The 13,573-nt window shown below is 42.1% G+C and overlaps 1 protein-coding gene across 3 annotated transcripts in view; it reads left to right on the forward strand.

The window, feature by feature from the left end:
• Nucleotides 1-13,573, forward strand: part of ARID4B (AT-rich interaction domain 4B) — a 91,330-nt gene that overhangs the window by 30,252 nt on the left and 47,505 nt on the right. For all 3 annotated transcript variants that reach the window (XM_063306571.1, XM_063306579.1, XM_063306583.1), the window contains exons 6-8: nt 1,222-1,301; nt 2,154-2,245; nt 13,290-13,428. In XM_063306571.1, coding sequence (XP_063162641.1) covers nt 1,222-1,301; nt 2,154-2,245; nt 13,290-13,428 — 311 coding nt within the window. The remainder of the gene's footprint in view (nt 1-1,221; nt 1,302-2,153; nt 2,246-13,289; nt 13,429-13,573) is intronic.

Here is a 13,573-nt window from a genome sequence, read left to right on the forward strand (position 1 = left end):
ATTAGAGGTTGGAAAAAATGTACTTTCTTCTATAATAATTTCACCAAGGGTTGGTCTTTTTATTCACTGAGCACTTTTAGTTTCAATATAGCATCTCCGCTGAAATTGACGTGCAATCACTTAAGAATGTTTTGGGACAGAAGCTGCTTGGTAACGATGAAAAGAGAAATAGAGATTGGAAACAAGAGTTAATTGAAAGTTGTGCAACAGTCTTAAATAATAATTTCCTGCCAATTCATAGAAATTAGAATCTGACTCTGTTTCAAACTTCAAGGTATAAATTGCATATGTATCTCGCAGCCCCTTTTTTGTGATTTGTTTTTTGTACAGTACTGAATATTGTCCTATGTCTGTCTTATTGGGGCATCTTGTCAGCCCAGAGCTGCTTCCGGAAACTTAGAACAAATTCCTACTGTATATGCATAGAATTTGCCAAATAAAATAGCCATGAGATCTGGACAGGGTTTGGTAGTTCCAATAACCAGTTGTGAGCTTCAGTCTCATTATCATAGTTTAGCACTATTATATATATATATTTTCAATACAAAACATTATCTATAAAGCTGTGTAATTCTGCTTTATGTAGGGTTTCGTTTTCATTATTATTTGAGAGTCCACAGTTTACACCATGTTTTCAATTTTTTCCCCTTTCAAAATTTTAAGATTCTTCTCTGTCTGTTGGGCTCCCCCTCCTTCCTTCCCTTCTCTGGCTTTCTGGCTACACAAATCTTTTTGTTTTCTATAAATCACAATCTTAAAGCAATGGCTATGATAGTTCTATAAATCACAATATTAAAGCAATGGCTAGTTCCTGACACAACTACAAAATGTGAAGTCGATGTATAGTTTGGGCTTATTTTTATTTTCTGTCTAAAACATACTATAAAAAAGAAGAACAGTTGTTTCTAGAAAGTGTCCTTAAAGGCTAGACTCTTACACTGCACAAGTTTCCTTAGGTTAGAACCTATAGTATTTCTGATAATCTGATTAAGTGAAACTCTGTCATTATGATTTAAAAATGCTACATTTATTTATTTTTGGTTAGAAGTCATAATAAAACTACTGATCAAATTAATTGATAAGTATGGTGAATTTATTTTGAAAATCATGGGACAAGGTAGGCTCCGCTGTATGTTTAACTGAAATTTAATTAAACTTAAGGAAATTTTTAAAAATCTGTACAAATTTTTGTATTTCGTTTCCTTTTACCTTTGGTAACAGTATTTGATGATGGAGATGAAAAAACTCTTAGACGCTCTTCACTTTGCCTAAAAGGAGAAAGACATTTTGCTGAAAGTGAGGTAATTTTTTTCTTTTTAATTTAGCTGTGCTGTAGAAATTTAGCATGCTTTTATCAGTTTGTCCACTGATTAATGGAATGGAATGAATAAGTTGTGCTTCACTGTCAACAGTGGAGTACAGTTGTGAAATCTAGAAAATCTGTAATTCTGGTAAATAGAGTCTCTGTTACTGTCATGTGTTTATGTGTCAGTGGCTTAAATAGCATACCTTTTACTTCAAATTTAGTTTTCTGTAACTGGAAAATTAGGGCAAAGACTTCTATTTGTAAAGCATATGTTTCATGGACATTATAATTAGATTTCAGTTATGTGTTAAAAGTATAGAACAATGTTTTATAACTCATACTAAGAACAAATAACTACAGCTAAACAGTTTGCAATAATAAGAACCTTTTAACTTAATAGATATTGTAGTTTTAATTCTTAAAGCATACCTTTCCCACATTTTGATTGTTCCTGTACTGCATCTCCTCTCCTGCACAGAAAAAGTATTTTATGCGGGATGAGGTGAGAATGATCACCTCCTTTCTTGTCTTGTATGGAGTGATTTTCTTCTGCAAAATGCTTGTTCTTCCATGTGGAGAGATGACTACAGGAAAGTTGGGCTTTAGTCCATAAGATAGAGATTCCCTATCCAGAAACCTCACCCCTTTATGTTATTTACCTTACTGAGGGTAGGAAGGGAGAAGGTGGCATTTGGGATAGATTTATGACCTCTATGAAATACCTTTGTACACACTAGAACCTGCTGTCCGAATTATCTTTTCAAACTAAAGTATTTTTTAATATTCTGACAAATCTGTGTTGTGAAATTCTCTGCAATAATTGAAAAAGTAATACTTTTGTCAACAGACATTAGATCAGCTCCCTCTTACCAACCCTGAACATTTTGGGACTCCTGTCATAGGAAAGAAAACCAATAGAGGAAGAAGATCTAATCACATGTAAGTTTTTTATTTAAATGATTATCTGGTTCATGATTATCTTAATTTTAGAATTATTTGAACTAAGTAAAACAGCAGCAAATAATTCAAACTAGAAGATGAAAATGTGGGAAGTTACCTGGAAAGCAGAAGCAAATCTTAGTTTTGTTTTGTTTTGTTTTTAAATACAGGCAAAGTTTAGAATGGATTAGGGAAAAGGCTGTTGTTAATCTCTTATATCTACAGTTTAGATAAGCATAAGCTTGCTGGATATTGAATGAACCTTGTAGTTCACTTAGCTGCTTCCTACACAGGGCAGTCCATTATTTCTGAGAAGCAAGACAGAAAGGAAGATGTCCTGTTCCACTGTTTGCAACCTAGCAGTGGAAACTAAATGGCATTATGAAGGTGTATTCCAGAAGTTGCTGAAAATGCTTTTGATCACTCCTGAATATACTGCCCATTCATTCCAATGGATAATCCCCTTTTGGAGGTTGGGGGTTGGAGTAGCATTGCATATGAAAGCATAGGCGCTTTTTTTTTTGTATTTAGTAGTACAAAACTGTTAGCCCCACTAGCTGTACACAGGATGCTGGTGCAAAATACATCCTGAAGTCTTTAATCTAGCCTCAACATAAACACCTTTACTACTCTGAAACATCCTCAGCTCTTCCTCAGTAGCATGTTGAATGTCATCTGACCTGAGGGGCCCATCATCCAGCACTATATAGCTGCTGATAATCCAAAGCTGCAAAGAGAATTATAATGGAAGCATGGAACATAAGCAGCATGAACTTGGGAAAATTCAACACAGTGAAAGATTAAATAAATTGACCATCCATTGGCATCTGAGGCATCAGTGAATTGAGATGGACTGGAATTGGACACGGAAAATCACATTGTTTATTACCCTGGGCACAAAAAACAAAGAAGGAATAGCATTGCTTTCATAATCAGGAGAGATAGCAAGAACAAGACTTAGCTACAATGCAGTCAATGACTGAATAATACAACTAGACTTTAATATAATGATTATCCAAGTTTGTGCTCTAACCAGTGATATGAAAGAAGAGGATGGTAATGAGCTTTATGAGGAGGCTGATGAGTTCAATCTGAAATTGACAGAATATACAAACAAGATGTGCCACTTGTGGTTGAAGACTGGAATGCCAAAATTGGAAATATTAAGGAAGAAAATGAACTTCTGAGACTTCTGAGGTTTCCCAGATCTCTACCCCTAACTCTGGCCTCGCAAGTGGCTGTATTGGGGGGGGGGAGATTGGAAGAGCTTGGCCTCCATACCTGACGTGTGGGTGGTGAGACTGGGGGAAACCCCTGGGCAGAGCAGCAGTGAATGGCAGTAAGCGGCAGGGAACAGGAGCCCTGGTTGAGTCTCGGCGGCTACAACGGCGGCTGCTAACTCCAACAGCACTTTTGTGCTGGGACCTCCTCCCTTGCTGGAGTTTTCTCCTCCTTTGTGGGGAGGCGCTGGGATGGGACAGTGGACTGGAGCGACGCGGAGGTGAACCCCGGTGCAGCAGATGGACCCTGCGCTAATTTTAGTGCAGCACCCCGGTGCGGCAGATTATTCGGGACCCAACTTGAGACAGTGGCCTCACACCAGACTTAGTTTTCTTGTCGGAGCAGTGGCAATGTGATCTGAGGGGAGAGTTACTGTTAATATGTTTTCTACTACAGATTAAGGTTACTATGGTGACTAATCATTTTGGCCGGGTGAAGAGGTTGAATTTAATTGTCCCCTTTTCACGTGTTAATGGTTGCATTGCCTAAGGGAGGAACTTGCCTGAACTTGTTTTAGTTTCAGTTTCCCTTCTGTGTAGGCTTGCAGAGAATATGCAGCTGAGAGAAATCTCTCCTCTCAGCAAACAGCCTTTAAATATGTTTGTTTTCTGTAAATAAAATTATTTTTATAGAAATGCCTGGTGTGTGACTTTTCTGATCTCTCCTGGGCCAAATGCTTTCTTAGCACTCTGCCAACAGTTACATCTTTCCTCGTTGTCATGGTCAGACCACGCCCTGGTGGCCCTGAGTTTCTCCTATGCCACTCCCCTCCGCAGGGAGACAGGACCTGTTTGATCAGTCTGCCCCTGGCGACTAACGGACCTAGTGGGGTTTCAGAGGGAGCTGGGGATTATACCCGAGGACTTGCTGCATGGCCCAGCAGAGGCCGTGGCCACTGCCTGGAATAGGCAGGCGGCTGGGGCCTTGGACAGGATCGTGCCTGTGCAGCCTCTCTTACCCATCGAACCTGATACTCCCCGTGGTTCATGGAGGATCTGAGGGTTCTGAAGAGGATTAAGAGATGCCTAGAGCGCCACTGGAGAAAGACGAAGACTGAACCCATCCGGACACAAGCTAGAGCTGCAATTAAGGCCTACCTTGTGGCGGTAAGAGTGGCGAAACGTCAGTACTTCTCCACTCTTATTGCATCCGCAGAATGCCGCCCGGCGGCCCTGTTTAGGATCACCCAATCCCTGTTGGGGAAAGGGGGTCTGGAAAATCATCTACAGGGCCGTGCTGAGGAGTTTTCGGAGCATCTGCAGGATAAAATTGCTCGGATTCGTGCTAAGCTGGACTCCAAGCATGAGACAGGGTCTCAGGAGATGCCTGGGGAACGTACTTACCCAGTTATCTGGGAACAGTTTGATCCTGTTGGGCCTGAGGAAGCAGACAAGATCCTCTGGACTGTAAATTCCACCACCTGTCAGTTAGATCCATGTCCATCCTGGCTAGTGAAGGCAGCTTGGGAGGTGACGTTTGGTTGGGCCCAGTTGATGGTAAATACATCCTTGCGGGAGGGGGTATTGTGCAGCGGCCTATAAGGAGGCACTGGTGCACCCCCTCATCAAGAAACCATCACTGAACCCTACTGTACTGGATAATTTTCATCCAGTCTCCCACCTCCCCTTTATGGGGAAGGTGGTTGAGAAGGTGGTGGCATTGCAACTCCAGAGGATCCTGAATGAAGCGTATTATCTGGACCCCTTTCAGTCAGGTTTCAGGCCCGGATATGGAACAGAAACAGCATTGGTCGCACTTATGGATGATCTCTGGCGGGAGCGGGATGGAGGCAGTGCATCCATCCTTGCTCTCCTTGACCTCTCAGCGGCTTTCGATACCATCAACCATGGTATCCTTTTGGGTCGGCTCAGGGAGTTGGGGGTGGGTGGCGTAGTTTTACGCTGGTTCACCTCCTTCCTCCAGGGCCGATCCCAGTTGGTGTTAATAGGGGAGGAGAGATCAGGCCCACAGCCCCTCCTTTGTGGGGTGCCGCAGGATTCAGTACTCTCTCCTCTCCTTTTCAATATCTACATGAAATTGTAGCAAGTGAGATCATCCATCTCCATGGGATGATCTGGGTGAGATCATCCGTCTCCATGGGATGAGGTATCATTAATATGCTGATGATACTCAGCTATACATTTCCATCCCGGGGGAAGTAAGTGATGCTGTGGCTGCCCTTTCCAGGTGCCTGGGGGCTGTTGGGGTCTGGATGGGGAACAACAGGCTTCAGCTGAACCCTGGTGAGACCGAGTGGCTGTGGGTTAATGGCCCCACAGCTCCCAGGAATTTGCCATTTTTAGTTCTTGATGGGGTTGCACTGCCCCAGACAGACCCGGTACGTACCTTGGGGGTCCTCTTGGACTCACAACTCCTGCTTGAAGAGCGAGTGGCAGTCGTGGCCAGAAGCAACTTTGTGTTGTGTGCCAATTATGCCCCTTCCTGGAGCGAGAGGCCCTTCGAATGGTCACTCATGCCCAGGCCATCTCCTATATAGACTACTGTAATACGCTCTACATGGGGCTACCCTTGAAGAGTATCTGGAAGCCACAGCTGGTCCAAAATGTGGCTGCACGGTTGATTTTAGGTGCTTCAAGATCAGCACATATAACTCAGCTGCTCTGCAAGCTGCATTGGGTGCCAGTTTGCTTCTGGGTCCAATTCAAGGTGTTGGTTATCACCATTAAAGCCCTACATGGCATGGGTCCAGGTTACCTAAGGGACCATCTCATCCCTGTCACATCAACCCGTCCCACCCAGTCATGCAGAGAGGGTATGCTATGGACCCTGTCTGCAAGAAAATTCCATCTGGTGGGGTCCAGGAGGCGGTCCTACTCTGCAGCAGCTCCCGCCCTTTGGAACATCCTTCCCCCGGAAATGTGGTTAGCCCTCTCTCTTCTGGACTTCAGAAAACAGCTGAAAACCTGGTTTTGTCACCATGCTTGGAGTGGGGAGAGGAAGAGCCATTCTTGGGGCTGGTTAGTTCCCTAGCCCTGCAGGGACCAGCCTTATACCTTTTTGGGCTGAATTTGATTTGCCCGTACTTGGATTTTATTGTATTCTATATTTATTGAATATTGGTATTATTTATAATGTTATTGAATTTTAAATTGTTTTTACTGTGAACTGCCCAGGGTCTCCCATGTGGGGGAGATGGGTGGTGATAAAAATACGATAAACAAACAAACTTTGGCCTAGGAAACTGAAATAAAGCTGGAGAATGACTTACCAATTTCTGTAAATCCAATGATTTCTTCATGGCTAAAACAGTTTTCCAAAACCAAAACAACACACACGTGTATGTGTGCATGTATATACATTACCAGATAGAGTATACAGAAATCAGGTTGACTATATTATTGATACAAGGAGGTGGAGAAGCTCAGTTATAACAGTAAAGACATGGCCAATGACTGACTCTGGAATATATAATAAACTGTCCATGTGCAAGTTCCAACTTAAGCTAAAGGAGCCGCAGAAGAAAGCCAACCAGTTTCCATGATGTGATCTTGACTGTATATAATCCAATTTCAAAGAGAACTTCCAGAATCGCTTTGAAGTCCTGAATCTCATTGATAGGGAACCAGAGAAACTGTGACTGAAATCAGAGAAGTTGCTAAGGATGAATGTGAAAAGAGATTGCTAAAGATCAAGAAACAAAAAAAAAAGCAAACTGGATGTCAGAACAAATTGTGGAAATTGCCAAAAAGAGAAGAAAAGCCAAAGCCAAGAAAGACAAAGATCTCACAAAATAACAAAGAATTTCAGAGGGCTGTTAGAAGAGACAAGAAACAGTATTACAACGCTATCTGTAATGACATTAAAGATTGAAATAGTCACTGAAGAGCAGGAAAAGATCTTGTTCTTCTTTAGATCTTCTGAAAGATCTCTGAACTCAGAAGAAGGTTCCAACCTCAAATTGGTATGCTAAATGACACCATTGAACAGATGGTAATTAATTCCAAGAAGATCAGAGAAGGATGGAGTCTATAAAATACTGTATAATAGAGATGTCAGGATCCAGGATAATTTAGAAGATAAGCCCTATTTACAAGAACTTCTACTGTACTACAAGATAAAGTTAGATCCGCACTCAGGTCATTACCAAGTTGGAAGGCTGCAGGAATTGATGACAATATGACAGGCACCAATAGAAGAATCTGTAAAGGTCCTAACCAAACTAGGCCATCAAATCTGGAGAACAATATAGTGGCCAACAGATTGGAAAATACCAATCTACAATAACACAGAAAGAAGAGTTAACAGAGTGTGCAAACTGTTGTACAATAGCATTAATTTGAGATGCTAGCAAAATAGTATTTAGGATTGTCCAATGCAGAGTCCTTTCCTACATGAAAAGGAATATGCCAAATGTTCAAGCTAGCTTTAGAAGAATCCAAGGAACAAGAGACATTATTGCTAATGGTATCATCAGCAATAATCTCTCTTGTGGTATCATCTTGTGGTATCATTTGCATGCTAGATGATTTAGAAAACCAAAGAATACCTAAAGGAAGTCCATATGTGCTTCATTGATTAGAGAAAGGCCTTTGATTATGTGGATCATTTCAAGCTGTGGAATCCCCTTAGAAAAATGAGAATTCCGGAATACCTCATTATCCTCATGTGAAACCTATGCACAGGTCAGAAAGCCATCATTCAGACAGAAAGTGGCAAAACAGACTTGCTCCAGCTTAGCAAAAGAGTAAGACAAGGCTGTATGTTCTCCACTTATTTACAACTCTGACAGTTGAAAATGCAAATGATCTTCAAGTTCCAGTAATGAAAGTCAAGTAGCATAGTGAAAAAATGGCACTATAATTGAATATAAATAACACCAAGGTAATGACAGCAGATTCAGCAATCAGCCTTAAGACTGACAATGAAGATATTGAAGTGGTGGAAGTTGTTTTGTTGTTTATTTGTTCAGTTGCTTCCAACTCTTCGTGACTTCATGGACCGGCCCACGCCAGAGCTTCCTGTTGGTTGTCACCACCCCCAGCTCCCCCAAGGACGAGTCTGTCACCTCTAGAATATCATCCATCCATCTTGCCCTTGGTCGGCCCCTCTTCCTTTTGCCCTCCACTCTCCCTAGCATCAGCATCTTCTCCAGGGTGTCCTGTCTTCTCATAATGTGGCCAAAGTATTTCAGTTTTGCCTTTAATATCATTCCCTCAAGTGAGCAGTCTGGCTTTATTTCCTGGATTATGGACTGGTTTGATCTTCTTGCAGTCCAAGGCACTCTCAGGATTTTCCTCCAACACCACAATTCCAAAGCATCGATCTTCCTTCTCTCAGCCTTCCTTATGGTCCAGCTCTCGCAGCCATATGTTACTACGGGGAACACCATTGCTTTAACTATGCGGACCTTTGTTGTCAGTGTGATGTCTCTGCTGTTAACTATTTTATCGAGATTTGTCATTGCTCTCCTCCCAAGGATTAAACTTCTGATTTCCTGACTGCAGTCAGCGTCTGCAGTAATCTTCGCGCCAAGAAATACAAAGTCTGTCTACATTTTCTCCATCTCTTTTCCAATTATCAATCAAGCTAGTCGCCATAATCTTGGGGTTTTTTTTAGGTTTAACTGCAATCCAGCTTTTGCGCTTTCTTCTTTCACCTTCATCATAAGGCTTCTCAGTTCCTCCTCGCTTTCAGCCATCAAAGTGGTATCATCTGCATATCTGAGATTGTTAATGTTTCTTCCAGCAATTTTAACCCCAGCCTTGGATTCCTGAAGCCCAGCACATAGCATGATGTGTTCTGCATACAGGTTGAATAGGTAGGGTGAGAGTATACAACCCTGCTGTACTCTTTTCCCAGTCTTAAACCAGTCCGTTGTTCCGTGGTCTGTTCTTACTGTTGCTACTTGGTCGTTATACAGATTCCTCAGGAGGCATACAAGATGACTTGGCATCCCCATACCGCTAAGAACTTGCCACAATTTGTTACGGTCCACACAGTCAAAGGCTTTAGAATAGTCAATAAAACAGAAATAGATGTTTTTCTGAAACTCCCTGGCTTTTTCCATTAGCCAGCGGATATTGGCAATTTGGTCCCTAGTTCCTCTGCCTTTTCTAAACCCAGCTTGTACATCTGGCAATTTTCGCTCCATGAATTGCTGGAGTCAACCTTGCAGGATCTTGAGCATTACCTTACTGGCATGTGAAATAAGTGTCACTGTTTGATAGTTTGAACATTCTTTAGTGTTTCCCTTTTTTGGTATGGGGATATAAGTTGATTTCTTCCAATCTGATGGCCATTCGTGTATTTTCCAAATTTGCTGGCATATAGGATGCATTACCTTGACAGCATCATCTTGCAAGATTTTGAACAGTTCAGCTGGGATACCATCATTGCCTGCTGCCTTGTATTAGCGATGCTTCTTAAGGCCCAATCAACCTCACTCTTCAGGATGTCTGGCTCTAGTTCACTGACCACACCGTCAAAGCTATCCCCAATATTGTTATCCTTCCTATACAGGTCTTCTGTATATTCTTGCCACCTTTTCTTGATCTCTTCTTCTGTTAGGTCCTTGCCATCTTTGTTTTTGATCATACCCATTTTTGCCTGGAATTTACCTCCAATGTTTCTAATTTTCTGGAAGAGGTCTCTTGTCCTTCCTATTCTATTGTCTTCTTCCACTTCCGCGCATTGCTTGTTTAAAAACAATTCCTTCTCTCTTCTGGCGAACCTCTGGAATTTTGCATTTAAATGGGCATATCTCCCCCTACCCTTGTTGCCTTTCGCTTTCCTTTCTTGGGCTACTTTTAGTGTCTCAGCAGACAGCCATTTTGCCTTCTTGGTTTTCTCTTTCTTTGGGATGTACGTATTTTGTTGCCACCTCCTGAACAACGTTGCGAACTTCTGTCCATAGTTCTTCCTATCTACTAAATCCACTCCCTTAAATCTATTCTTCACCTTCACTGCATATTCCTTAGGAATATTGGTGAGCTCATATCTAACTGATTTGTTGGTCTTCCCCAGTCTCTTTAGTCTGATCCTAAATTGTGCAATAAGTTTGTGATCTGAACTACAGTCAGCCCCAGGTCTTGTTTTTACCGACTGTATAGATGTCGGCCATCTTTGGCTGCAAAGGATGTAGTCAATCTGATTTCGGTGTTGTCCATCTGGTGAAGTCCATGTATAAAGTCGTCTCTTAGGTTTTTGGAAGAGAGTGTTTGTTATGCAGAGTGAGTTATCTTGGCAAAATTCTATCAGCCTATGTCCTGCTTCATTTTGTTCTCCCAGGCTATGCTTACCTGTAATTCCAGGTGTCATTTGACTGCCCACCCAGTCTCCCGTGATGAAACTAACATCTCTTTTAGGTGTGTTGTCCAGTAGGTGCTGCAGATCCTCATAGAACTGCTCTACTTCAGCTTCTTCAGCATCTGTGGTTGGGGCGTATATTTGGATCACTGTGATGTTAGATGGCTTGCCCTGAATTTGAATTGAGATCATTCTGTCATTTTTTGGATTGTATCCAAGCACTGCTTTAGCCACTTTACTATTAATTATGAAGGCTACTCCATTTCTTCTCTGGTCCTCTTGTCCACAGTAGTAGATCTGGTGGTCATCTGATGTGAAGTGAAGTGTTGTGATGTGTTTTGTTGTCATGTGAAGTGGTAGATAATTTCTGCTTTTTATTGACTAACAACAATACAGGTAGTCCTCTATTTGGGACCAGAATTTCTGTTTCTAAGTGATGGTGGTCATAAAGTACAACCGCATCGCTTAGCAGTGGCAATCCCTGAAGTCCTGGTTGCTGTCATTAACTGAAACCCACAGTCATTAGGTGAGGCAACGTCCTGCCGACTTCCCACATCCAAAATCAGTGGGGCAGCCAGCAGCAAGTTGCAAGCCCCAGGCCAGCAGGCAGATAACTGGCTGCTGCCTGGTGGGGGAGGGAGTGAGGGGGTGTGGGGGGGGTGCAGGGAAGGTGCGGGAGAGGTGCTGTGAGGGTTGGGGAGGGCGTGTTGGGCTGTGGTGTGTGGTGTGGGAAGGATGTGCAGAGGTGCACAAGAGGTGCCACATGTGTCAGAAAGGATGCAAGGGGTGCGCGAGAGGCACTGTGCAGGTCGGAGAGGGCATGCAAGGGTGTGACGCAGGCCAGGAAGGGCGTGCAGGGGTGCACAAGAGGTGCCTTGTGGGTTGGGGAGGACGTGTAGGTGGGGGAGACTTACCCCAGCGACTTGCAACTTTCCCTGCCGGCTTCCCTGTTGACTTTCTGGGGAAGCTGGCAGGGAAGGTTACAAAAGGTGATTACTTGATCACTAGGTGCTTGGCAACAGGTTGTAAGTGTGAATGGGTTGCCAAGTGCCCTGATCGTGATCATGTGACTGTGGGGGCACTGCAACAACCTTCATTTCAGGGACCAGTGGTAAGTCCCTTGGTTAAGCACCGTCGTAACTTCAAATGATTGCTGTCAGGCTCAGCCCAAGAACAACAAAGAGTCAGTCCATTCAAACTCCAGTTATTTATTTGCTCACACCGTATAGACAGAATCTGGTCAGACTAAAAGTACTCTACCTAACCTAAGGGGAAATAACCTGGAAGACTCTAGGACGGGGCTATCCTGAACCTCTTCCATTTTCCCACCATTGCTCCCCAGACTGTGCCTCTGCTTATCTCCTCCACCTCCTTGGAATGTGCTCCCTCCTTTCTGAGAACCAGTGGCACTGCCGAAATCCACTACATCAGCCCACCTTCAGAGACACACTCCATAACAATTGCTGAATGAATGGTTATAAGTCAAGAACTACCTGTAAAAGAACCAGTAGTCAAAAATGCACCACAAACTAGCAGTTGGTAGAGTAGTAATGAAGTCCTTGGAAAATATATTCAGATGCTGTGATATGACCCAGAAATATCAGAATTGTATAGGGAATGGTTTCCCCTGCAATACTCTATAGAAGTAAAAGTTGGACTTTGAAGAAGCAGGATAGAAAGAATATTGATGCTTTTGAACTTTGGTGTTGGGAAAAGACTCCTCAAAATACCATGGATAGGCAGGAAAACAAACAAACTGATTATTGAACAAATCAGTCCACAGTTCTCACTTGAGGCACTTGTGACCAGGCACAAGTGATCCTACTTTGGGCGCAATATGCAAAGACCTATCTCTTTTAAAAAGTCCATAATGCTGGGTAAGGTGGAAGGAAAGAAAAGGAGAGCTCAACCAGCAGCAAGGTAGATGGATTCAGTTAAAATGGCAATGGATGCATCGTTGGAAGACCTGAAATAACAGGTTATGGACAGATTATCATGGAGAAAACCTATCTGTGTTGTCACTAAGGGTCAACACTAACTTGATGGCACATAATCAGTCAATCAGATTGGTTTACTATAGTCAATTTATATTTCTCTTTTCTCAGGTTGGCTCATAATACATAGTCCAAACAATAAGAAACTAAGCTTAGAAGACGGTATCAATAAAATTCACTAGCACTAACAAAGGCAGCTGATAAAATAATAAATGCAATTATTCTAATTTTAAAAAATGTATTGGATCAGAATTAAGGCTGAGTCAAAATGCCCTTTGGTACTATATGACGATGGAGGGCTGTTTAATGGAAAATTATTGATAGTAACTATTTTTCTAGCATCAGCCACCATATTCATTCATTCATTCCATAGTTCTCTCCTCTAGTTCACTGTAAAGGCATAAAGCATAAGCCTGTGCCTAAGCAAAAGTTCACTTTTCACACCAATCCTAGCTGTAAATTCTATAATAAAAAATTATATGGGAACAATGTTTTCCTTGTAGCCCAGAAGAAGAATCTTCCTCATCCTCAAGTGATGAAGATGAAGATGACAGAAAACAAACTGACGAATTATTAGGAAAAGTTGTATGTGTAGAAACTGTTACTATGGACAAAAAGAAAAATATTTGGTTTCCAGCTTTGGTAAGTATTTGCCTTCTGTATTCTTTAAAAAATTGTTTTGAAAGAGATAATATAGTCCTAGAAATAAGATTTAAATTTTAGTTGCAGTCTTTAATAAATCAATGCTTTGATACAAAACAAATTCAGAATGACGCACAATTTATTG

The sequence above is a fragment of the Candoia aspera genome, chromosome 1 (genome assembly GCF_035149785.1).
Source record: "Candoia aspera isolate rCanAsp1 chromosome 1, rCanAsp1.hap2, whole genome shotgun sequence".
Taxonomy (NCBI): Eukaryota; Metazoa; Chordata; class Lepidosauria; order Squamata; family Boidae; genus Candoia; species Candoia aspera.